The sequence below is a fragment of the Gobio gobio genome (assembly GCF_949357685.1).
Source record: "Gobio gobio genome assembly, chromosome: 25".
Taxonomy (NCBI): Eukaryota; Metazoa; Chordata; class Actinopteri; order Cypriniformes; family Gobionidae; genus Gobio; species Gobio gobio.
The window spans coordinates 21,060,697-21,084,548 of record NC_137121.1 but is presented as its reverse complement, the minus strand read 5'-3'; the positions used below and the strand labels follow the sequence as shown (position 1 = coordinate 21,084,548).

The following is a 23,852-nucleotide window of genomic DNA, read 5'->3' as shown; positions in this document are numbered from 1 at the left end:
CAAATGTATAGCCTGCTGGTTACAAAATTAATGTGAAACGTAATGACCATTAGCCAATGAGTCAAATGATGGCAAATTAGTCAAATACTAGAATATGATGAGAAAAAACCCCAAACATTTACACAAAACAATAATCTATTTTCCAGTCAAATTATGATTTCATATTTCGCCAATCGCCATATGAAAACGATATGAAGCCCTGCCTTTATCGTGTTGTGTAACTGGATCAGTTAGTTTACTCAAGATAACTCATCAACTTCAGCCTAAGATTTACATTAACATATGAGGTCATAATCATAATGATAAACCTGATAATAAGTTGACAGCTGATAGGCCTATTTCAATAAATCAAGCAGTGCTAGTAGTGACTTTCCCATGAATTGTGAGGAGAGTAGAACCATTTTTATTTACCATATAAATAATTAGAATTCACACAGAACCACTAATAATAAATCATTTATTCAGATATTATTAAATCACCGATTCATGATTTGAAAATACTTTGACTAGAATGTCCACATACTTTTGGCCATCGTAACCTATATTTTAGAGCCGAGAATAATAATATATTTACATTTATTCATAGACAATTATTATTTCCAGTATTTTCACAGCATGGAAAACATAGATTTAACACTTTTAATTATAATATGAGCACCCAGAGGTTCCCAAACAAAACACCACTTTAGCTGCGCCCCTTCTGGTACAGACCATAGACACATAAAAGGCAACTATAGGCGAGTATACTCGGTAAACGGGCGTTTAATTTTGGTATTTCTTCCGCAATATACAGTCTAAAGTGAATTAATATAAAAAATGGAACTATTAGAATCACATAGAACACGGTTTATCATGTATTTTATCAAAAATCAAGCGACGGGGCGCTGTCCAATGTCCACTTCCTTGTTTTGCCGATGAACGTAATGACGCTATGCGCACGACGCCGTGCGCGATGACGCAGAGCGTAAGGCGATGGAGAGCTGCAGCCGCATTGTTGTGGGGGGAAGAGAGGCGAGCTAGCCTGCTAGCATAGTGTCCATACGGCCAGCCCAATAACGACCGAAAACAGGCACGTTAGCATGGTCGAGCTGCGGTTATCTTGAGCGCGTAACTCCGGCTTTTAAATGCTTATTTTTGGACCCGGAAGACCGTTACGGATACCTCATATTACCATCGGAATACAACGGAGAAGTGGCTGGTGGACGGTAGCGCGGCTCGTGCACGGATTAAACCTACTGCTGTTCAGTAGGCCACACCGCTGCTGCTTTTAGCTCGGCCGTAACGTTTCTGCCTTTAAATATTCTTTTAACGTCGACGGTGAAGGTAAGAACAAACAGCAATGTCCCTTAGGGTTTATTTATATATTTGCAGCCTGAAACATTCGTGTGTATTCATATTTTACAGCGACTGTTTTGTTTTGTTTGACGCCATGTTTGCAGTAATGTCGGTGGGTCTCTCCAAGCAGCATTAGCTCACTAGCACAGCCACCAGCAGGCCGCCGGATACCGTGTGTGTGCCCTTGCTGCTCAGTTTGAGTGTGTTTTCTTTCCAGTCCAGTGTGTTTGGCCTTGTCCTGCCCTGCCCCCTCAAACAAACAAAAGCCTGGATGCAAACCGAGGCTGTTTTCTGTTGTTACACGCCAATGCATTAGTTAAATGGGTTAATGTATCATATTTCAGAGCTTTAAAGTCCGGTAGGGATTTTAATAAAAATAGTCAATTAAGCCTCAAATTGACAATCACGTTAAATGCTGCTGTGTTGTTAATATCGTCTTTTTTACATTTATTATTTACAATATCAGATGACAAAATCCACATTTTGACAACTCAAACCCAAGAGCGTTTTCTGTTTCTATGCCAACGGTTTCAAACTTGGGTTTAGGTTGCCATGGGTACCGGATGGGATGTATGCTTACAGTAGCTATGCTGTCTTCACGTGACGTGTTGTCATCTCGAGACTACGGTAATTACGACATGGTGAATGAAGCATTGAAAGACGAGCTCGTAATCACGACTTCAGAAGTGGGAAGTAGGAATTTCCCGTAATAGGAGCTGTTCACGGGATTTATGCGTTTCTATGGCAACAGCAACACTATCAACGCATAAGTAGTCTGCAACAGTCAGGTTGTACATCAGTCACGTGGTACAGGTAGAAAATTCCCATCTTAGAAATTACATAATTACAGTACTTACAACATGGCATGTATTGCTTTGTTTTTCGCAAATAATGCAAATCGTGGAGGACTCCAAGTTTGTTCTTGCATATTTTGAATAATATGTAGCGTCCCGTTCGTTGACAGTCATATAAACATTCACCGCGCTATCTAGATGGTCAGCTTGCAGACTATTCTGGAATTTTTGTCGAATACATGCTATTTTTGCTGCGTATAAAAGAGACTACGCTTCAAATGGTAAATATGCACTACTTTTAAAATAGGGCTGCAACAAACTATTATTTTGATTTTCGGTTAGTTGGTCGATTATTTTTTTCCGATTAATCGTATAAAAAAAGTAAGTACTTATATATAAGTAAAACAAGGTTATTGTAGTTATTCCATGGTAACCACAAATTAACCATGGTTTTGCTTCAAATCCATAGTTTAACTATGGTATATGTGTGGTTATACAAACGGTAATCAATGCGCCACAAAGCATGGTTAATTTTCGTAAGGGTATATCTGTGCTATACATTGTAGGGCTGCAACGACGCGTCGACGTCGTCGATGACGTCGACTACGAAAATACGTCGACGTGCGTGAAATGCGTCGGCGGCACATTATTTACGTTCTAGAATGGAACAGAAGATCTAGAATAATGGCAGCTTCTGCTCCCGGGCATAGTGAAAATGATCATTTATCATATAAAGCCAGACCGCGACATTCAAAAGTGTGGGAGTACTTTAAACAGAAGCCGAATAAAACTGTGCTTTGTTCGCTCTGTAACGCCGGTTTATCACTGCACGCGGTGGCAGAGCAGGAGCTGTGCGCGTGGAGAGCGGGAGCTTTCACACTGCAGTCAGTGTTGCCAAGTCCGCTTTTTTCCGCGGAATTGGGCTACTTCTACACTGTTGCCGCGGGCTGTGTCTCATGTCCGCAGGTTGAAGCAAAAAAACACACATATTTAACCCCCCGAACGCGATGTTTACCAGAGAACCTCCCCGAAACGCGATTGGGCTTGTTTTGGGCTAGTTTTGAGTAACGAATGGGTGGGTTTTGTTGTGTAAACCTGGCAACCATGCTGCTAGTGTTCTCTCGCGTAGCTGAACCGTGGCGCGTGTATTGCAACAGACGGTCACATTTTCAGGGGTTCTTCTCCGACCCCAGTATGTCTCGTGCTTTTATTTATTATGGGCTGCATATATCTGCCGTTAATGCGACCTGGTTCCGCTCTGTCCCAAACACATATGCATAATAACTTGCTGTATATAGGTAGTTTACATGATTAAAGTAACATTAAAGTTAAGATATGCCTCTAGCTTTAATAATTTAAATGTGTCTTTGAAGTTTGGGCAAAAACTTCTGGCAGCTTTAGTCGTTGTTTATGCACATGTATCGTCAAAATAGACGACTAGTTATACATTAACACAATGCTGAAAGCTCCTTTATGTGAACCTTTTGCAGATAAATACAAGTGCATTTTCGTTTACTATTGACACAAATCAATAAGTAAATCATACTCAACTACTATAGTGAACAACTTTTCCTAATTAGGCCTACTCTGTATACATTTTATGATGAATAGTATCATTATATATTATGTTTAAAAAGCTTCTTGTGTTCATATATTTCATTATAAAATGGCATACTATGTACACTACCCTTCCTGAAATACAATTAATATTGTCATCATTCATTGATTTCATGTTAAAATAATATACAAATTCACTACCCTCTTTGAAATACAATAATCAGTAAAAAAGAATAATAAGATTAATCTGGAAAATAATCGTTAGATTAGTCGACTAATCGAAAAAATAATCGTTAGATTAGTCGACAGAAAAAATAATCGTTAGTTGCAGCTCTAATACATTGTGCAAAAAAGTTACTAAGCAAAAGGACGGTTTAAATCCCTACATTAAAATGATATTAAAGAAAAAACAAAATCACAAGCTCATTGTCAGCAGATAAGAGGAATGTTCTGCAGAAGCACACACACATTCGCCATGGACACAGTAAGCTGTTGAGGCCTGTACACACCGGGACGAATATCGCGCGCGCTTATCGCCAACGTTTTTCGTGCCGTTTTTCGGCGCGTCTTGAGTGTTCATACCCAAGCGATTTTCACTGGCGCTGCGCCGAGTGAACGTGCACATTCAGTCGATGCGCTCCCGGTACACAAGATGGTGCTGCGGCACTTTAAGCCTCTGACACTCGCTTGTCACACAGAAGGAGAAGAGAGACAGTATTTACGTGCTTGCCAAAACCATAGACATATTATGTATATGGACAAAACCATTCACACACTTTTTGCTAACTGGCAAGCAGCATTAGCAGTTCATCTTCTTCTTTGTCTACTTACTACTTCTTCGTCGTATCAATGTGTGCTCGGCAAGACCGATTTGTGCTCGAGCGCCACCAAGTCGTGTTTTACTGTCACTTCAGCAGCTCCAGGCACGTGAACAAAAGCGCCGAACTCATTGGTCGGACAGTTTTTTACGCGCCGCGTCAAAATAAAAAACCGAACCCGAGGCGTTTTTTAAAAAATGACGCTTTTACGCCTGGCGTTTTGCGCGTCGGTGTGAACACTCACATTGGCGCCCATTGTTTAGTCCCGAGGCGTTAAACGTCGGCGATAAACGCGTGCGAAAATCGTCCCGGTGTGAACAGGCCTTTACTGTCATTTTTTTATCACACCGTTACCCCTTTGCAGTTACTACTCACAATACTTGAATTACATGTTAACTTTTTGACCTAAATCGAGTGTCCAACAGCAGATATTCCAGCTAAATGAATGTTTCTGCGCTGAAAAATAAATTCATAAGTTTGATGCGTGCCGGCGCTTGTTCAGCGAATTTTGAAGACTGTCTGCAGGACGCACATGCAAAATGGAAATACTCGTGTGAATTAGTAACATTTACAGATAAGGATATAACCTGTGAAGTGAATGTTTTGCGCTGGGGACGCACACGAATCTGTCAAAGCGTTTGATAGGGTATGTTAAATTTGGCAGCTTGGATCACGTGTCTTTCCCGCAGCAGTTTCCACTCCACTATTTTTAGATGCATTTTGTCCAGAAATGCGTTATTCAGTGCTTAAATTTGGCGTGACTGCTTGAAGTTTTCTGTGCACAGAGGGCAGACCCGACTAAACGACAATGAGAATCGTTGTCAGTGATTTTCATCATCGATTATTATCGATTTTATCGATTAGTTGTTGCAGCCCTGCTTAAAAAGGGATGGTTTACCCAAAAATTTGAATTCTGCAGAAAATATGGACTAAACCGATCGATTCATATAGATTAGTTTTACAATCTCTTTATGAACTTTTTGAAGCGTCAAAGTGATAGTTGTCAATGGAGGGACAGAAATCTTTCAGATTTCATTAAAAATATCTTAATTTGTTTTCCAAAGATGAACGAAAGTCTTATGACATGTAAAACATTTTTTATCTAGCTGATGAACGATAAAAACATTAACAGTCTATCAGAATCCACCGACTTAAAGAGCTCAAGCATTTAAAGCGCTTAAGACCTGTTCACATCAAGAACAATGACTATATTAGCGTCCATGACAATTATATTGTGCCTCTGTCATTATCATTATCATAGTAGTGTGGACTTTTTTTTTAGTGCCCTTGGCATGAACAGGCCTTAACAATTACAACCATATTGTCACAATTACTTTCAGAACAATATTTTTCCATCTGATTATTGCTGGTTATTGTCTGGATGCTAATATAGTTATTGTTATCGTTGTAGTTCTTGGTGTGAACAGGCCTTTACAGTGATGCAGTGTAGTTGCAGTGTTGGATTGGTTTAATAACATGCATGTTTGTAATTCAATCTAGAATTGTAGATTTATGGGCAACTATTTTATTCAAAATGAAATGTAATTTGGTGGGGGATACAAATTGTGGCTTGAAACAGTTGAAAGATGATGTGTCCTTTTCTTTTCTTCAGTTCCTCTGAGTCATTCAAAATGAGGAAGAAGGTTCGACATAATCGTGTCGCCACCCCTCAGAGGCCTCCCTCGCCCATCAAACCCTCACGCAACCGCGAGACCTTGACATATGCAGAGGCTCAGCGCATGGTCGAGATTGAGATCGACGGCCGCGTGCACAGGCTCAGCATTTATGACAAACTGGATGTCATCGACAGTGATGACCCTTTAGCTCAGGAGATCAGCGAGTGCACCAGCAACAAGGAGAACACGGAGAAGCCGCAACAGGTCCTTGTGCGCTCGGTGCGCCTTAAAAACAGCCAGCAGAAGAAGAGCGCCGCTTTGACAACTGTGCAGGGTTCGCCAGCTCAGGGCAGGCTACCGGAGCCAAAGATACGAACGGTTGAGTACAACCTCCCAGCGGTGCCGCGGAGGCCGTCAACGTACTACACCTATGTGGAAAAGACGCTGGACGAGCTCGACGAAGAGGTGGAATACGACATGGACGAGGAAGACTACGCCTGGCTTGAGCTGATCAATGAGAAGAGGAAGAGTGACGGCTACAGCCAGGTCTCTCAGAACGTCTTTGAGTTCCTCATGGACCGCTTCGAGAAGGAGTCTTTCTTCGAGAGCCAGGGTCAAGGAGAACCGCAGCCACTTATAGATGAGGACGCTGTTTGCTGCATCTGCATGGACGGTGAGTGCCAGAACAGTAATGCAATTCTGTTTTGCGACATGTGCAATCTCGCCGTGCATCAGGAGTGTTACGGTGTCCCCCACATCCCAGAGGGCCGCTGGCTTTGCCGCCACTGCTTAAATTCTCCTTCCCAGCTCCCCGAGTGCATATTCTGTCCGAATAAAGGTGGTGCGCTTAAGAGAACAGATGACGAGCGATGGGGGCACGTGGTCTGTGCCATCTGGGTCCCGGAAGTCGGTTTCACCAATACGGTTTTCATCGAACCAATCGATGGCGTGGCGAACATTCCTCCAGCTCGCTGGAAACTCACCTGTTACCTGTGTAAGAAGAAAGGAGTGGGCGCCTGCATTCAGTGCAGCAAGGCCAATTGTTACACGGCTTTCCACGTGAGCTGCGCTCAGAAAGCCGGTCTCTACATGAAGATGGAGCCCATCAAAGAGGTCACTGAATCAGGAGCCACAACATTCTCTGTGAAGAAAACGGCGTACTGCTGCTCTCATACCCCAAACGGTTGCGTGAGGAGACCTCTTACTATATACGAGGACTCGAAACCCAAGAACGGTTTGTGTCAGAAAGCCGCTCACAGGGAGAGAGCAAAAGGATGCCAGAAGAAGAAGAACAAAAAGCCAGAATCTGAGCCCGTTGCAGTGGTTCCGACTGTTTCCGGGCCTAGTATTACGCCTAAAAGGTAGGTGTGCATTTGAAGAAATGTTTTTTTAATGGAAAGATTTGCTGAAAGCTTGTTTTGAATTGTAATGATTAGGGCTGCATGATATTGTGATATGTGACTATATATATATATATATATATTACTATATATTACTATATAAAGAAATTAGGGATGCACCGATATGAACATTTTGGCCGATACCGATAACCGATAATTCTTAATATTTGAAAGCCGATAACCGATATATTGGCCGATAAATCTAAATACAAATTTTAATAAACTCTGAGAGCCTGATTACAAAAACAAAAGGCTCACCATTAAGCCATGTCCCAAACACTTCAACATAAATCAAACCTATACACTACAGTAGCCTATTTGAACCAGTGTGAGATTCCTTACCTTTTCAAATTAATTTTACACTCATATGGCCAAATTTTTTTTTTAACACTTTACAATAAGGTTTAATTTTTGTTAGTATTAGTTAACCAACAATGAATGAACAATACTTCAACAGGATTTATTAATTTTAGTTCATGTTAATCTCAACATATTCAGACCCAAAGTTGTGTCTTTTAACATTAGGTATGAACTGTGAATGGACTGTTACAAAACACAAACATTTTATTACTAAAAGAAACAAAGGTTATTGCTCTCTGTTTGTTCATGATAGTTAATGCATTAATAAAATGAGACCTTATTTTTAAAATGTTACCAAAAATTATATTGTCTAAAAAATAAAAATAATATACCTAAATAATGCAAACAAGTAATTGAACAGCATTACTTAGGCTGCATAATAAAGAATCAGAATGCAAGTGCATGAAAACCTCCGCACAGACGATAAAGAAATGGTTTTAATCAAACCATATTGTTGATGGAAATGATACGAGAACAATAAAAGTGCTAATTATTAAAAATAATGCTTCTGTGTTTTTGAAAAAAAAAATATGTTTAATATTACAGTAATAGTAAACATCTGTAATATTAGTCTAGTCTATTAGGAATAATGTTGCTGTTTGAGAGCGCGCCGAAGCTGGAGAGAATGAACGAACAACCATAAACTGAAGCGCTTAGAAGTTTAATTAACAACTAAACGCATCATATATGAGAACAATCAGATATTTATACAAAATAAATATAATATTACAACTTGTATTAGCACAAAATCACGCATAGGTGAAGTGTTATAACTCCTGTGGATGCTCTTCCCCTGTTTGAGAGCGCGTGCTGAAACTTAAGATGATCACCGGTACAGTGAAGCACTGCGGGTTATTGACTCAACGAAACACATCCTATATGACTTTAATCAGATGTTTATACTACAAAAACGTAATATTACGACTTACATATGCTTTAAATGACGCGAATGCACAAGCGAACTTGACTGTGCTGGTCAGAATGCGTTGTTGACGCTTCCCACAACAGCGCGCTGAAAAACAACTAAACCCAGAGAATTCACTACGTTTTATAACAGAAATATTCTCATTGCAGTGTTATGTAGCCTATAGGACAGTCCCAGTAGTTATTAATGCTGTGCATTTCTGTTTGAAATGCGCGCGCCGGTACAATGAAGTGCTTTACTGCATCGTTAATTAACTCAACCAAACGCATCCTTATGGGATTATATACACAAAATAATAAATATAATATTACAACTTACAATGGCACAAAAGGCTGTGAATGCACAAGCGATCTTGACTGTGCTCGTCATGAAGGTGTAACTCCGTGGGCGCGCGCTGAAGCTAAAGACCGGTACAATGAAGTGCTTTACTGCATCGTTTATTAACTCAACCAAACGCATCCTATATGATATTACATACACAGAATAATAATAAATAATATTACAACTTACAATGGTACAAAAGGCTGTGAATGCACAAGCGAACTTGACTGTGCTCGTCATGAAGGTGTAACTCCGTGGGCGCGCTCTTCCCTCAACAAACGCGCTGAAACACAACGCTCTTTTACAGCCTATTCTATTCTCATTATCATTTTATGTAGATTATAGAAGACTTGCGCTGCACATGTTGCACATAACTGTATTTTCCTTTTCGAAGTGATTCCAAACATATTTAGAGCAATTCAAACCCATCATGGTGGACAGCGCGTCCGTCTCAGCTGAAGGAAATAATACATTATCTATCGGCTTGACTATATCGGTCAAATTTTCTTATTGGACCGATAACGATAACATCAAAAACAATCATTTATCGGCCGATAACGATATGTTGCCGATATATCGTGCATCCCTAAAAGAAATACAATTGTTCACCAGATGACTTGAAAAGCTTTATTTAGAATGAGTGGGGTGATTTTGTTAGGGAGTGCAAAGTAAAAATAATTAAAAAGCTGGAAAATTATATTTTTTTTACTCCTCAGAACAAATATTTTTTTAGTTTTGTGTTTGTAAGTGTGTGTGTGTGTGTTATTTATTAAATAATATTTAAACAAAATAAGAAATATATTAAATGTTAACTGTAAAATAAAAAAAGACTGTAAAATTACAATACTAATATTTACATCTTAATTTGATCATTTTCAAATGTTAAACCATTGAGCTTTAAAATGGATGTATGCGCTGCTGGTTACATGTGGGCTAGTGAAGCACTGTGTCATGGGCTGTATGCGTGTGGATGAGCAGTGCCACTCTAATCTAAATCTAAGCCATATTGCGAAATGATATATTGCGAAATTTATTTCAATATATCGTGCATCCCTAGTTTTGAATCTCTGTGATTTGCCTTACGTTTGACTTGTGGATCTCCTTCCTTATAGTTTCAACACAATCCTCAATCAAGTTTCTGTCCAGAAGAAGAAAATGTTTGTGGAACGGGTACTCAGTTACTGGATGCTCAAGAGACAGTCGAGGAATGGCGTCCCGCTAATAAGGCGTCTGCAGACCGGCATACAAATGCAAAAAGAACCAGAAGAGGTGAGACTCTCTCGGACCGGAGTGATTGATAGCCCAGTTCATATTCATATGAATTTTGAAAGAGGATTTGTTTTTGAATGACAGGCACCAAATGTCGAGGACCATCAAGCTCTGACGGAGCAGTTAAAGGACTGGCACCGCTTACGGCATGACCTGGAGCGTGCTCGCTTACTGCTAGAGCTCATCCGCAAGAGGGAGAAGCTAAAGAGAGAGGAGGTACAGTTGTAGATCTCAGATGATGTGATGCCAGGTGGAAGAGAAAGAAACTTACAAGAGAACTTTTTATTTTATTTATAATTTAATATGAAACTATGGTACTTTTCAGATTCCTGATGTTGTTGACAAAGTTGATGTAATTTCCACCATGTTTTGGTCTGGTTTCTACAGATGAAGTTGCAGCAGTCGGTTTTGGAGATGCAGCTCACTCCATTTCCTGTCCTGCTGCGAGCAGTGCTGGATCAGCTGCTGGAGAAAGACCAGACTAAAATCTTTTCCCAGCCTGTCAGCATCACAGAGGTAAGGCCGCCTCATTCCTATGGGCTATGAGTCATGTTGACCATATCAAACTCTGTTGTTCTAATATGAAAATTCCTGGTGTGAAAATATTGCATAAAACAGCAGGGGTTTTAGAAAATTTGAATAATAAATGGATTATAAGCAGAACAGAATTTATTACAGTTTATTTTTGCTTTTTAGTTTTAGAAATGAAATAAATAGTGCTTGTTGTTTTATGGAAAAACATTATATAGGGTGCTTCCTTGCATAAAAACAGAACAATATTACAGGCTTTGAAGCAATATGTTAATTAAAAGAAATTATATATCTATTTTGCTCTTTTGCATCAAAGTATATAAACCCTCATGATAGTTTTGATAGATTTTTTTTTTCTTCATTTGTCAGGGCTAGACTGCGACCAAAATGGTTGCAAATGCAATCCTTTTTTTGATAATGTGCGAGTTAAATCACGCGGTCGCATTGGTTCGAGTGCTTAATGTCAACTATTTAGTGTTTTCAACCACATGAGGTTTATTTTAGGTGTCAGACATTTAAATGCACATAAGTACTAGCAAAACAATACATTTATAGTTTGTAAAATATATACTGATGTCTAGGGAAAAGCGTCAATAACAATCCATTCAAATATAATTTGATGAGGTGTTTTTGACATATCAGATACAGGTTGTGTAGTAACTATAAAGTTTACTCTTTTCTTCTCCTACTTCACCGGTCACTTACTTTCATGTATTTCGGGAGAAGTGGATGAATTTGTGTTGTAATATGACAGATCCGATTCTCTGAACTGCGGCACAAACTAACATGGTGGCGCCTATCAAACCTATTATAAAGGTTTTTTTCCAACAAAAAAACACGTTCACTTGCATGCATTTGAGAATCGGAATATCAGGTAGTTGATGACGTATTAAAAACGAAATAAAAGCGATAGATCTGCCATACAGCGCTATTGTTGCTGCGGAAAAATAAAATATGATATTCAGTGTTTTTAATCACATAATACTTTAATGTTATATATGATTTTAGTAATGTTTTCTTTTAAATGTATGCTTGTTGGAAACAATGTTCAGATTAAAATATTTAGTAACAGTGTTTCCCCTATACATTTTTCCAGCAGCGGTGCTGTTACGTGCCGGAGGGTCTGGGGGCATGCACCTCCGGAATGATTTTTTTTAAAATAACATCTTAAACCATGACTTCTGGCAAGTTTTGTGGATAGAAATGGACATTTTGAACATTAAAATCCAAATGAAACTTTTTATTAGTTTAAAAGGTGACTAGCTTACATAGCCTATTTTACTTCACTAACCTCCAGGGATGTGCAGAAGTTCCTAAGGGGCAGGGGCTCAAATGTAAAAAAAAAAAAAAAAGTTGTGTGTGTGTAAAGTTTGGATACTATTTTATGTTTTTGCTAAAAGCCTCTTATGCTTATCAAGCCTGCATTTATTTAATCAAACATTTAATCATTCAGTAACCTAAAATATTTTGAAATATTATTACACAATGTTCTTTGTAACTTTTTATTAATCAAAGAATAAAAAAAAAAAGAGCATCACATAACATACAAGAGCTGCATGTAATTTTCTCTTTGCCTTTTGTTGTTTGATTCACATTATTGGCTCAATCGTCAGCAGGTTTATTAGATGCTGCCCCTTTAAGACCAAAATGGAGATCTAATCATATCATTCTCCCATTGATTTCTCCCAACTATTTACGGCCATTTAAGATAAATTTGTGTTTAAGTGAATACTCTCCATGCCGGTCATTTTGAGATATAGGCTATTTGTTGTGTATTTGATGGTTTAGTCGCGCAAGTCGGTTCGTTTCGCAGCGTGCGCGCGCACACATACACACACACATACCCCCGCCTTGAACTTGGAAACGGCGTCTATTGCGCGGATTATTGTGCTTTTAATTTTATCAAACAAGTCCTGCAATTTAGCCATAGTGGAGAGAGCATTTGACACCAATCACGGATTGTGCTGAATCTGACGTTTAATGCATGTTTGGGAAGAAATGACAGCGCGCGCTGTGAAGGGAAGGAAGTTGCGCTAGACGGAACGCGGGTATAGTTTATAATAGTTTTACCTCATATCTACTTTTCATAATCCTTGGGGAAAATAAAAATAAAGCGAAAATAAGATTAATATCACAGCCCTAAAGTGTAAGCAGACTACATTTTTGTTTAGTTCTCTGGCAATCGTCAATCTCTCTCTCTCTCTTTTACAGTGTGTAAGTGAATGTCGTGATATTATTGATCATGTGAAGATTTTGCAGCGGCGCTGAAAATCCAGCGGCTGCGCTGCGCCGCTGTGAATACATTGTAGGGGAAACACTGAGTAAATATCAAGCTTTTAGTCACTGTCAGTATCAATCTTTACATCAATGCAAAACCAGCATATACAAATTAAGAGAACAATTCATCAACATGTAACGTCATTATGATTAAAATAAAAAAGGGTGCGACCAACTGAGAAAGTTAGTCGCACCATGTGATCAGTGGGAAGAATGCTAGAGCCCTGTTTGTGCTATTTTAGTTTTGATGTTTTTACTGTTATTCTAAAATTTGGGAAAATATTGAATGAGCAGGGGCCTGTACCATGAAGCCAGTTTTGCTGGCTAGCCAGGTAAGTTTCAGTTTAGATTGCGCCAATCCTGGGTTTTAGGCTCCATGAAAGTGCCTTGGCTTTTAGCTGTGTTCATCATCATGGTAACTTAAGCTCCACTGCTAACCTGCTCCGGAGCAGGTTATGTTCTGGATAAGAGCTCTCAAACTGAAATTGGACCAATCAGCTGTGAGCAAAGTGATACGTCTGATGCAATAGTCACTCCTCCAGTTTTGCTTAATCCAAATGAAAGGTCACTATATGATTAAAAAATATATTGTCTGGCTTTATTGATAATTACCTAATATAATAATTGTATATGATTTATAATTGATTTATATAATGATATATATATAATGAATATACCCTTAATCCATTAAACACAAGCAATTTTAGTTTAATTTTAAATGAATATTATACAGATAATCGGTAACAAGATGTAGAATAAATAGATAAAGCTTTAAAAATGTGACCTTACATGTTTGAGTCTCTAGCATTTTATATTTATATTCATATATATATATGCATTTGCATTTAAATTCTTTATATACTTCAATCTATTAATCTTCAGCAAAAGAGTGTTGAATCTCGTTGGCTGTCTCGCGAGAAGTGAATCACGCGTTCTTTGTGTTTTTAAAGGCATGTGATTGACAGTTCACTGCTGGTGTCACACTTTCATGTGCACTCGCTCCACGCATGAACCCCATGAACAGAGAAAGCTGATGATCAGCATCATGGTACCAACAAAGCCATATATGATTGGTTTGGTTTTGTCAACTCAACTAATCCTGTAACCCTGAGTTTGGTCAGCTACCATCATGGTACAGGCCCCAGGTGTCCAAATTCTTTGAGTGTACATAAAGCTAATAACTTTCTTCTATGTTTGATTTCCCTCTTGTGTACAGGTTCCTGATTATCTAGACCACATCAAACACCCCATGGACTTCTCTACAATGAGAAAACGCATTGACGCCCATGAATATAAGAGCCTGGATGAGTTTGAGGATGACTTCAACCTCATTATCAACAACTGCATGAAGTACAACGCCAAGGACACCTTTTTCTACCGCGCAGCTGTGCGCCTGCGAGATCACGGTGGAGTGATCCTCAGGAAGACACGGCGGGACACAGAACGGATAGGCTTTGACTTTGCCAGTGGAATGCACCTCGCTGAGCCTCCTAAAATAGAGCCAGCTCCATCATTTACCTGGGATGATGGTAATAACCTATGTTTCATTTCTATATTAGTCTACTTAAAATTGAAAGTTACAAATGTAGGTTTATTGGTCAGCCATTATAAATTTTGTTCTGTTTTTGTACCAGTTGATCGACTGTTAAACCCAGGCAATCGTGCACACATGTCTAAAGAGGAACAGTTGAAAAGACTGTTGGAAATGCTGGATTTAACCACGGCCATGAAGTCATGTCCTTCCAGGAGCAAACGCCTCAAGTTGCTCAAAAAGACCATCGGTGATGTGCGAATGGAAATGGGTCACAAAACGGAGCCCCCTTCATTGGAGCAGAATAATCCCAAGGAAGAGGAAAAAGCGGCTCTTTTTGTACCACAAGCTACTGAGGAAGAAGGTGCACTCCTATTGAAACACGTCATATTTTTTTATGTAGTAAAACCACTTCACATAATTATATCAATATATATACAGTACATTAAAAAAATAACACATTATCATTATCTGTTAACTCACTATATGTTTGTTTAATTTATGCATTTAAAATCTAAACATTTTGGAAAACACATTTTTCCAGAATTCTGCCATTGGGTCTCAAAAAGCTCCAAATCTATCTGAATTTAGCAAGAAACCAAAAATCAAAAGCTCATCCGAATGATTATCACCAGCAATTTTTGGACATAAGAGCAATGTTCCCACAACATACCCCAATATACACAGATGGATCTAAATCTGGAAAGTCAAGTGAACAAATCAACAGAGTCAGGGTATACGCATCCTTGACCAAAGTTCAGTTTTCACTGCAGAAACAAATGCTCTAATATTGGCATTGAAGTTCATTGAGATTTCTTCAATAATAACTGATTCAAAATCATGTCTTGTCAAAATCTTGCTTAAACAACAAATTACGTTAAATAAATCTTGATGTTGGGACAAAACATATTCCCTTTTAATAAACGCACGTCATTTACACACGATGCTGGATAGGACACTCAAGACTCGCACATTAATTTTTACAGGAGAAAATTCACCAAAGTGTTCATCTTGTCAGTATCCACTCTCCATTAAACATATTTTGCTGAATTGTATTACTTCTACCCCTTTGAGGAACTTGTTTTATTCTGTTTTATTTACTTTTGAAAAAGTTTTTAACCAAGTAAATCCAAATTTAGTCTTAAGAAAAAAAATTATCTTATTTTTGACTAACTAAACATGGCTTTCACCATGAAAATAGCCTTAGAAGCTGGCATGGTGTTAAAAAAGGGGGAACATTTACATTTTACATGGCATAAATTATGACATGTATAATAATAGCATAATAATTTGAACTTTTTAAAATTAGAATGTTATTAATTATAGGGGTTAAATAATATAAAAAATCTATTTGAATTAGCCTCCTTTAAGAACTGTGAATCTCTTCAAAATGGGTTTGTACTAAATACTTGATCTGTCATTTACAGGTGACAAGTCATTACCTCCAAAACTTGAGCCTTCAGACTCTGTGCCACTCCTGAAAAACTCAGACAGCCCCTGTGAACCTCCAACACTGAAACCCATGGAGCCCAACCCTGAAAAGTGCCCGAAAAAGGTCAAATTCGGGGAGACGTTCTCTACCTCACTTCTAAACGGTCTCTCCCCTGACATTCTGCCCTCTGAAAATAACGTTATGGTCGCTACCTCCACTCTTACTGAACCAGCGAATATGGTCAACCGGCGAACGGCTGTGCTGTTTCGAAAGTCAAAGAACACGAGTCCGCAGAAGCAGTCGAACACAAGTGAATCCTCAATTGACTGCCCTCAGCTGGGCACGAAGACGTTCCTGTCGGTGGTCATCCCTCGGCTCGAAACCCTGCTCCAGCGCAGGAAACGGACGCGCAGTGCAAGTGGAGACAGTCAGGATGACAACGAGGATGAGTGTCCGATCAAACGCTTGGATACTGGTAAACAGCTTACTCTTTTAATTTCGAGAAGCATGGTGCCTTTGCCTGTGTGTAGCCCATTTTAGAAAATTATTTTGTAATCTGCAGGCTTGTCTAATGGTTTTTCGGAGCCAAAGAAAGGAATACCTGTGAATCGGCCGTCAGAGCCTCGGCGCCGATGTGCTTCAGAGTCCAGCATCTCTTCCAGCGGAAGCGGGAGCATACAGGAAAACACGAGGTGAGAACGAGTACATAAAATACCATTTCTAAATGCGTACTATACAAGGTTTTTCAGGTTATGATAAATTAAAGAGGCCATATTATGCACTAGTCTTTTGTTTTTGATCACCCTTATCAAACAACCAGAGCAAGCTAATAAAGGTCATCAGGATCACTAGAAAATTACAGGTTGGTGAGTTTGATCAGGGTTTGAGCTACACTCTGCAGGGCAATTGCCCTACAGGACCGGATTTGAGTAACCCTGCAACATTCGTCACAATTCTACACAAGAATTGAGCAATAAGGCTCGTAGTGTGAATTTAGCCTTTGAAGCTCCTCCTTTCGAAAAGTGCAATGCGCTCTTATTTGTTGGCTGGATCAGCGTGTTGTGATTGGTCAAGCTTGTTTAGTAAATGTCACGGCCCTTACCATAACAGTGTTTCTATGCACTACTAATGCAACTCAACCACCCCTGTTTTATTTTTTTTTGCATAATATTTGGGTGGGAATTATTTAAATAAGGAATATTGTGACGTGTTCATTCCTAGAAGAAAACTTAAGACTACAAGGGAGTTTCGAACTGGTATAGAGAATAACTCCCTTTGGAGTGGCTTTGTAACTTTGGTGACCTTTTTCATGGTCAAACCACAACATTACACAATAAAAAAAGTGGATAATGTAAAAAAGCGTCCTCTTTAAACGCCGTTTTGAATCTCTTTTAGCGATGTCAGTCACACAAAGAGCGGGAAAGGGAAGCTGGCGATGACGAGACGAAATACGACGGATGATAAAAAGGAGCTGGTCAATTGCGGGGAACCGGGGAACATTTCCAAAGCCAACAAGCTGGCAGCAGGTAAGCGTCCCGCTTTTTGCAGGCGTGAACGGGTATGTGGGATTTTACACCCCATCCTTCAGTTCTGAGAAATGGGTCAGACCCGTTCTGGCAGCCGCATTGGTGTCCCGTCAGCTCTGTGGAAGCTCACTGTTCTTCCTTTTGCTTGCTTTGCTACTGACCTGCTCTTCATGGCTTTGTCTAACACAATAAAGACCTCTGCCTACTGCCGTAGTGTCTGCATGTGTAAAACCTTCATGTTTTAATAATCATCACGGCTTATCCTGTCCCTCTGGGTAGTTGCTGCTTACGTTCGCTTTTTAACATGGCGCCTTAAGGGATGGCTCATCTGAAAATGAAAATCCTGTCATCGTTTACTCACCCTCATGTCGTTCCAAATCATTCTTTTCTCTGTAAAACACATGAAATTATTAGCGCCTTTCTTTTCCATACAGTAAAACTGTATAGTGATCACAAGCTCACGGTAAATATTGCAATAACTATATTAGCAGCCACACCAACAATAACTTTGTTGATTTTAAGCGCGCTCTGCAGTTGTGCCGTTTGCCACTTTAAATGCTCAAGCTCTTTAAAGTCAGGTGTTTTATGATTGGCAGTGTTATCATTCATCAGTGTTCCTCATCTATATATATATATATATATATCTCTCACACACACTGTTTATCACAGTTAACGTCCATATGGGTATATTGTGACAACCCCGATTAAAATGACAATTAAAACATAATGGTTATATATATATATATATATATATATATATATATATATATATATAATGTTATCATCCTTGGTGTGAACTGCTGCATATTCAAATTTGTCCAATTACCTTGTTTTGTGTCACATCATTTTTGAATATGCACAAAGCAAATGAGATTTGACTGCTATGGCAGAGGGGAAGATTTGAAGTCTTAAATGTCGGCATGTTCTTTATGCAAATCTATTAAATGACTTGAGGTCATGCGGACTACTTTAATCCCATTTTTGGAGCTTGACAGTCCCTGTTCTTGCATAGAAAAAAGCAGAAATAAAAAAACATGTCATTTTTTATTCAAGGAAAGTATGTAGGGGCTTTTTGAACTGCTTGGGGTGTGTAAATGATGACGGAATTTTTTTTTTTTTTTTGATGAACTAACCCTTTAAAGGTAATTTCATCCCTAACAGTATTTCTTGAACGATTTCCTTGACTGCTTGCCATCAATATGCTGAGTGAAATCTTTTGGCCTGCCACGTGCTTTTTTTCAGAAATAGAAGGCTTACTTCTGCATTCTGACCCGCAAGCATGTCAGAGTCTCAGTGGGCTCATTAGTCACATGACATGTTTGAACTTTCCAGACCACACCAAAACCATTTTTAGAACATTTTTTTAATTCTGTTTTGAATTAAGAATGTATAAATATATCAAAAAAAATATTTTGGAAGTGGCATTAGAAGCGTAATGGTGTCTGGTTATTGACTCGGCATGCTTCCGTTAAAGAAATGACCCACTGCTGCTGATTGGCTAAATACTGCCGTGGCTCTTGAGGTGTTCTGCGCCATTTTTTACGGTGAACCCCTCATAACCTTCCATTATTCCTACTTTCATAGAGATTGACAGCAGCAATATTTGGATGCCTGCTAACACTACACCACTAAATCTGGAGCCCCTTAAACTAGTTTGGGCCAAACTTAGTGGATATCCTTCCTATCCTGCCTTGGTGAGTGTGCATGTGTGCATGCCGTCAGACTGGTTCTCCTTCTCTTCCTCTTCATTAATTCATGCATCGGCCTCTCCTCAGTGGCCAACAGTCAACCATAACATTATTGCCAGGTGATACCAGGTTGTGCATGTGCGTACATTTTTTTTTTTTTTTTTTTTGTGTTTATGTGAGTGAGCGTGTACATGTGTGTGCGTTCCTGTGTTTTGTGGCAACCATTTCCATTTCCAACAGTTTATACATTAGCAGTCACAGGCACACTCTTGAGTTACCAGGTTACCAGGCCTTTCGAGATGCACGTTCGAATATTACTGTTGTGTTGACGGCCTCTCTGCCCACCTGTAGATCATAGATCCTCAGATGCCTCGGGTGGGTTGCCATCTCAACGACGAGTACATTCCCACCCCTCCTCGGGACGTGCTCAGGGTCGGAGAGCTGATGCAGTACAGGTCCAAGGAGAAACTCTTCCTCGTCCGCTTCTTCGACAGCAGACGCAACTGGTGAGAAGTCTTTCTTTGAGAGAAGCATTCAAATATTTACACAATTAATGTTTCTTACACCAGAGCTTTTTAAACTGTCCTGGGGGGGGGGGGGGTGTTTTTAGGGCAGTCAAACTTAACATGGTAACTATGTTTTTTTTTAAACACCTATACTGGATTTAATATTTCTGTTTCAGTTAAATAAGATTAAAAGTATTTTATTCCATTGACGCCTTTAACAGGCATTTAATTTCATCACATCTAAATAATTATACATTTAAAAATGTATGATATTACAGAAATTGTTGTTCCAAACCAATATGAATTTCCTCCTGTTGAACACAAACAAAGATATTTTAAAGAATGTTGGTAATCAAACCGTTGACGGCACCCATTGACTTCCATAGTAGGGAAAAAATTAGTGCTGTCAATCAATTAAAAAAAATAACTAATCGCAAATTTTTTTTCATGAGTTTAATATTTTTATTTTTTAATAATTTCACAGTTACTCTCTAAATTAATGTAGAAACAACTTAAAAACAATAAAAAAGAAAAATTGTTGTAATGGTATCTTTTTATGAATGAAGGCCAGTATCACTGATACTAATACTGATGTCTCTATTAAATGGATTAAGAAAAACATTGAGACATTCAACATGTATAATAATAATAACAACAGTATTATTAAACTATCAATTTCAACATTTAAGAACAATTTCAACAATAAGAGCATGGTCATAAAATGTAACGCTAGCCCAAGGTTGACAGAAAAAACTGATACTGCGATATTTGCTAAATATTTTTTACGCGTTAAACTGAAAAAATTTAACGCATTTGTTGACGCTAATTTTGACAGCGCTTAAAAACAACTATCAAGTCAATGGATGCCTTCAACTATCTGGTTAACAACATTCTTTAAAATATCTTATTTTAGGCCAGATTTACTAACAGCTTGCACCTGCGCAAAACCCTCTTTTGGTGTTAAAAAACTACTGTCAGGATTTACACAGGAGTGGGCACAGTTATTTTTGTGGCTGATCTTAAAGTCCTCATGAAATCAAAATTGATCTTATTTACTTTAGCACACATTACAGGTCTTAGGGTGAACAATTAAGTTAATATACAGAAAAAAATTGTTTGCCGTGGTAATCTTTAATCAAAATCTGAAAAGTAACTTCCGGACTGGAATGGCATTCCCTTTCCGATGACGGCTGTGTGACGGCTTGGGTTTGAATATCCTTAACCGCTCCCCTCCAACCGTTAGTCTGCTATGAGCGAGAGATGTAGAGGAGCAGCGCTGAAGTAAAACCCTGCCCTCTATTCAATATTCCGTTTCACTTGGAAATGCGTCACCGCACTGAAATAAAATCAGTTGCAGCTTCTGGTTCACTGGGACTTTAATGCACATGTATTTGTAGGATTTTCCCTTTCAGACGCAAAACGTATGGGAGGGGAGTATTTAAATGAATCATGCAAGGTGATTTACTAAGGTTTGCTCTCGTCAATTTACTGGTGTTTGCGCCATTATTTACCGCCCAAAAAAAGCTTGTCTTAAACCGGACGCTAACTGCTAGATTGCATTGGTCATTATGGAAATGATCCGGCTGTGTCTGTGTTCTTTAATTTGCACGTCTAATTTGCCCTGTTTAGTAAATCTGGCCCTAAGTGTTCAACAGAAGAAAGAAACTCATACAGGTTTGGAACAAAACGAGGGTGAGTAAAGAGGACCATTTTCATTTTTGTTTGTACCATCCCTTTAATACATGAAAATATACAACTGCCTTTGTGTTAGTAAGGGGATCTGTCACAAGGAATCATCATATTTAGGAGTATGTGTCATTTGAAACTTTTTTTAAAACCCCTTTCTTATCCAGCCATCTGTTTCTGTAGCATTGTGCTGGGTAACCGTTACAGAGAAAGGACCTGACTCATGAAACTCTGAGTTGGCTGGTTGGGACACAGTGTTACGTTTTAAAAGTTCTGCTTTGCTGCCTTTTTCGAATAACTCCTTACTCTTTAATCTCCATCAGGCAATGGCTTCCTAAATCCAAGATGGTAGCGTTCGGAATCGACAAGACCTTAGACAAAAGCAAAATGTTGGAAGGCAGATCGTCAGGCATCCGTAAAGCTGTGCAAAGCGCCTTCAACCGTGCCATGAACCACTTGAGCCTTGTCCAGGACTTAGGCGCTGGAGATTAACCCCCGTTCAGGGGGTGATGTTGGAGGGTTTCATCAAGCCCCATGTTTACCCGACGCTACGCTCCCGTATCAGACTGGCCGTGTTTACCGAGCCCCTCCCTCCCGATTCTGTTAGGAGCCGGCGAACTTCTCAACAAACGAATGTGAGAGCGCCTTCACTCTCCTGTAATGTGCTGCAAGACTGCTGTGAACTCACACTGCCATCTACTTTTCTTTTACACTTCCATCACCATCCACGATTTGCGTCGTGTTTAACTCTGGCTGTAAATAACGTCATCCTAAATTATCCAACACTAATTTATTCTTTTTTTTTGGTTTGTACCGCACACGACCTCCTGGAAGATTTCTACTCCAAGGTAATTTCTCAACCGCGCTGAGGTGCGAACCCATCTGGTGCTACATCACGTGCAAAGCCTTGATTTTTCCATTCTAGAGACTTTTGGAAGGGGCTGTCGCACTTACTGTATCAAACTTTTGTTGTTGTTCTTTTTTTTTAACGGTTAAGTTATTGTAATGTCAATGCAAGCTTCTCCTCCTTGGCATTAACATGTTATCTACTTTTTTATATAAAAATATTCTTATGGGACACAACTAAGTGATGTTTGTAAATATTTATATAAAGCTAAGAAATTATATACATGTAATACTTTAGAGTGGTTAAAAAAAGAAGATTCGGAGAAGAGGAAACAACAGTAGCGATGAAAGCCAGAAGTGCATCACTCATGCAAAACCAAAAATTTTGCTGCCCAGTTTTTTCTTTTTTTTCTTTTTTTTTCTGGAATGATTATTCCCCTTTTTTTCATATTAGTTTGTGTGAATGTTTCAGGCAGGTAGAATGGGGAAAAAGTCCCCCAATTTGTTGCTTTTTATTTTACTGTGCTCTCGGGAACTGTATTGTAGGTCTGAATAAAGATGTGCCTGTACAAACGTGTTGTATTAGGACAAAGAAAAGTATGCAAAACTTTATATTCGGAGTAGGCATATTTTGGTGGAAGCTGTGTTTGCCTATTTTTGCTTTGTGTGTGGGTGTTTTAATCATAACCATCTGTTGTGACTGTTTAACTGTGTCTCTCTCCAGTATGGATTCTGGGTAGCATTCTGGGTTAAAAACACTTTTTTTATGAATGTCTTGTATTGACCGGTACTCTTGTTTCTTTTCTCTGGGAGGATCACATTATAGCCAATGATAGTGAGTGCTGGCGAGATCCAGTATTTTTTAAGTACACTGAAAATAAAATAAAAAATACAAATTGTGCTGCGTTTCTTTTTTATGGTTGGTTTCTTAACATTACTGAAGGTAACCTCAACTGTAATGTTCTGTGTGAAATTGTCTACTTTGTTGACTGTTTTGGGTCCAAAATTATAAATGGTAGGGTGAATTCAGGGTGATTTGGACACTTTTGCCATTGAGATGACTTTGGACTACATTTTGAAATGTAATGGACCCCTTTATTTTCTTCAGGGCTTTTATTAATTTAGGGATTTTTTAAATGTATTTTTTTTTCTGCAAAGTGGTGTGTTTTTTTTTTTTTTTTTTGTATAATTGAAATGCTATTATAGTTTTATTGATATTTTGAATTACTTTTTCTTGTAGAATTGTATTTTTTTTATTTTTACACATGTCCTGTAAGTTGCGAGGTGGGGCCTCCATGAATCGCGCTTGTTTGTTCAGCACATCCCACAGATGCTCGTTTGGATTGAGATCTGGGGAATTTGGAGGCCAAGTCAACACCTCGAACTCGATGTTGTGCTCCTCAAACCATTCCTGAACCATTTTTGCTTTGTATC

General features: G+C 38.9%; 1 protein-coding gene across 2 annotated transcripts; it reads left to right on the top strand.

The window, feature by feature from the left end:
• Nucleotides 1-957: 957 nt before the first annotated feature.
• Nucleotides 958-23,324, top strand: brd1b (bromodomain containing 1b). Of its 2 annotated transcripts, XM_079809915.1 has the most exons (13): nucleotides 958-1,323; nucleotides 6,117-7,481; nucleotides 10,239-10,395; nucleotides 10,480-10,611; nucleotides 10,783-10,911; nucleotides 14,420-14,732; nucleotides 14,838-15,098; nucleotides 16,162-16,641; nucleotides 16,729-16,858; nucleotides 17,562-17,692; nucleotides 19,277-19,386; nucleotides 19,732-19,886; nucleotides 21,896-23,323. In XM_079809915.1, the coding sequence occupies exons 2-13, from the start codon at nucleotides 6,136-6,138 to the stop codon at nucleotides 22,062-22,064; spliced, it is 3,513 nt and encodes a 1,170-aa protein (XP_079666041.1). In that variant the 5' UTR covers nucleotides 958-1,323; nucleotides 6,117-6,135; the 3' UTR covers nucleotides 22,065-23,323. The 2 variants fall into 2 exon arrangements, with proteins under 2 accessions (XP_079666041.1, XP_079666042.1); XM_079809916.1 differs by lacking the exon at nucleotides 19,277-19,386 and having other exon boundaries at nucleotides 21,896-23,324.
• Nucleotides 23,325-23,852: the final 528 nt, after the last annotated feature.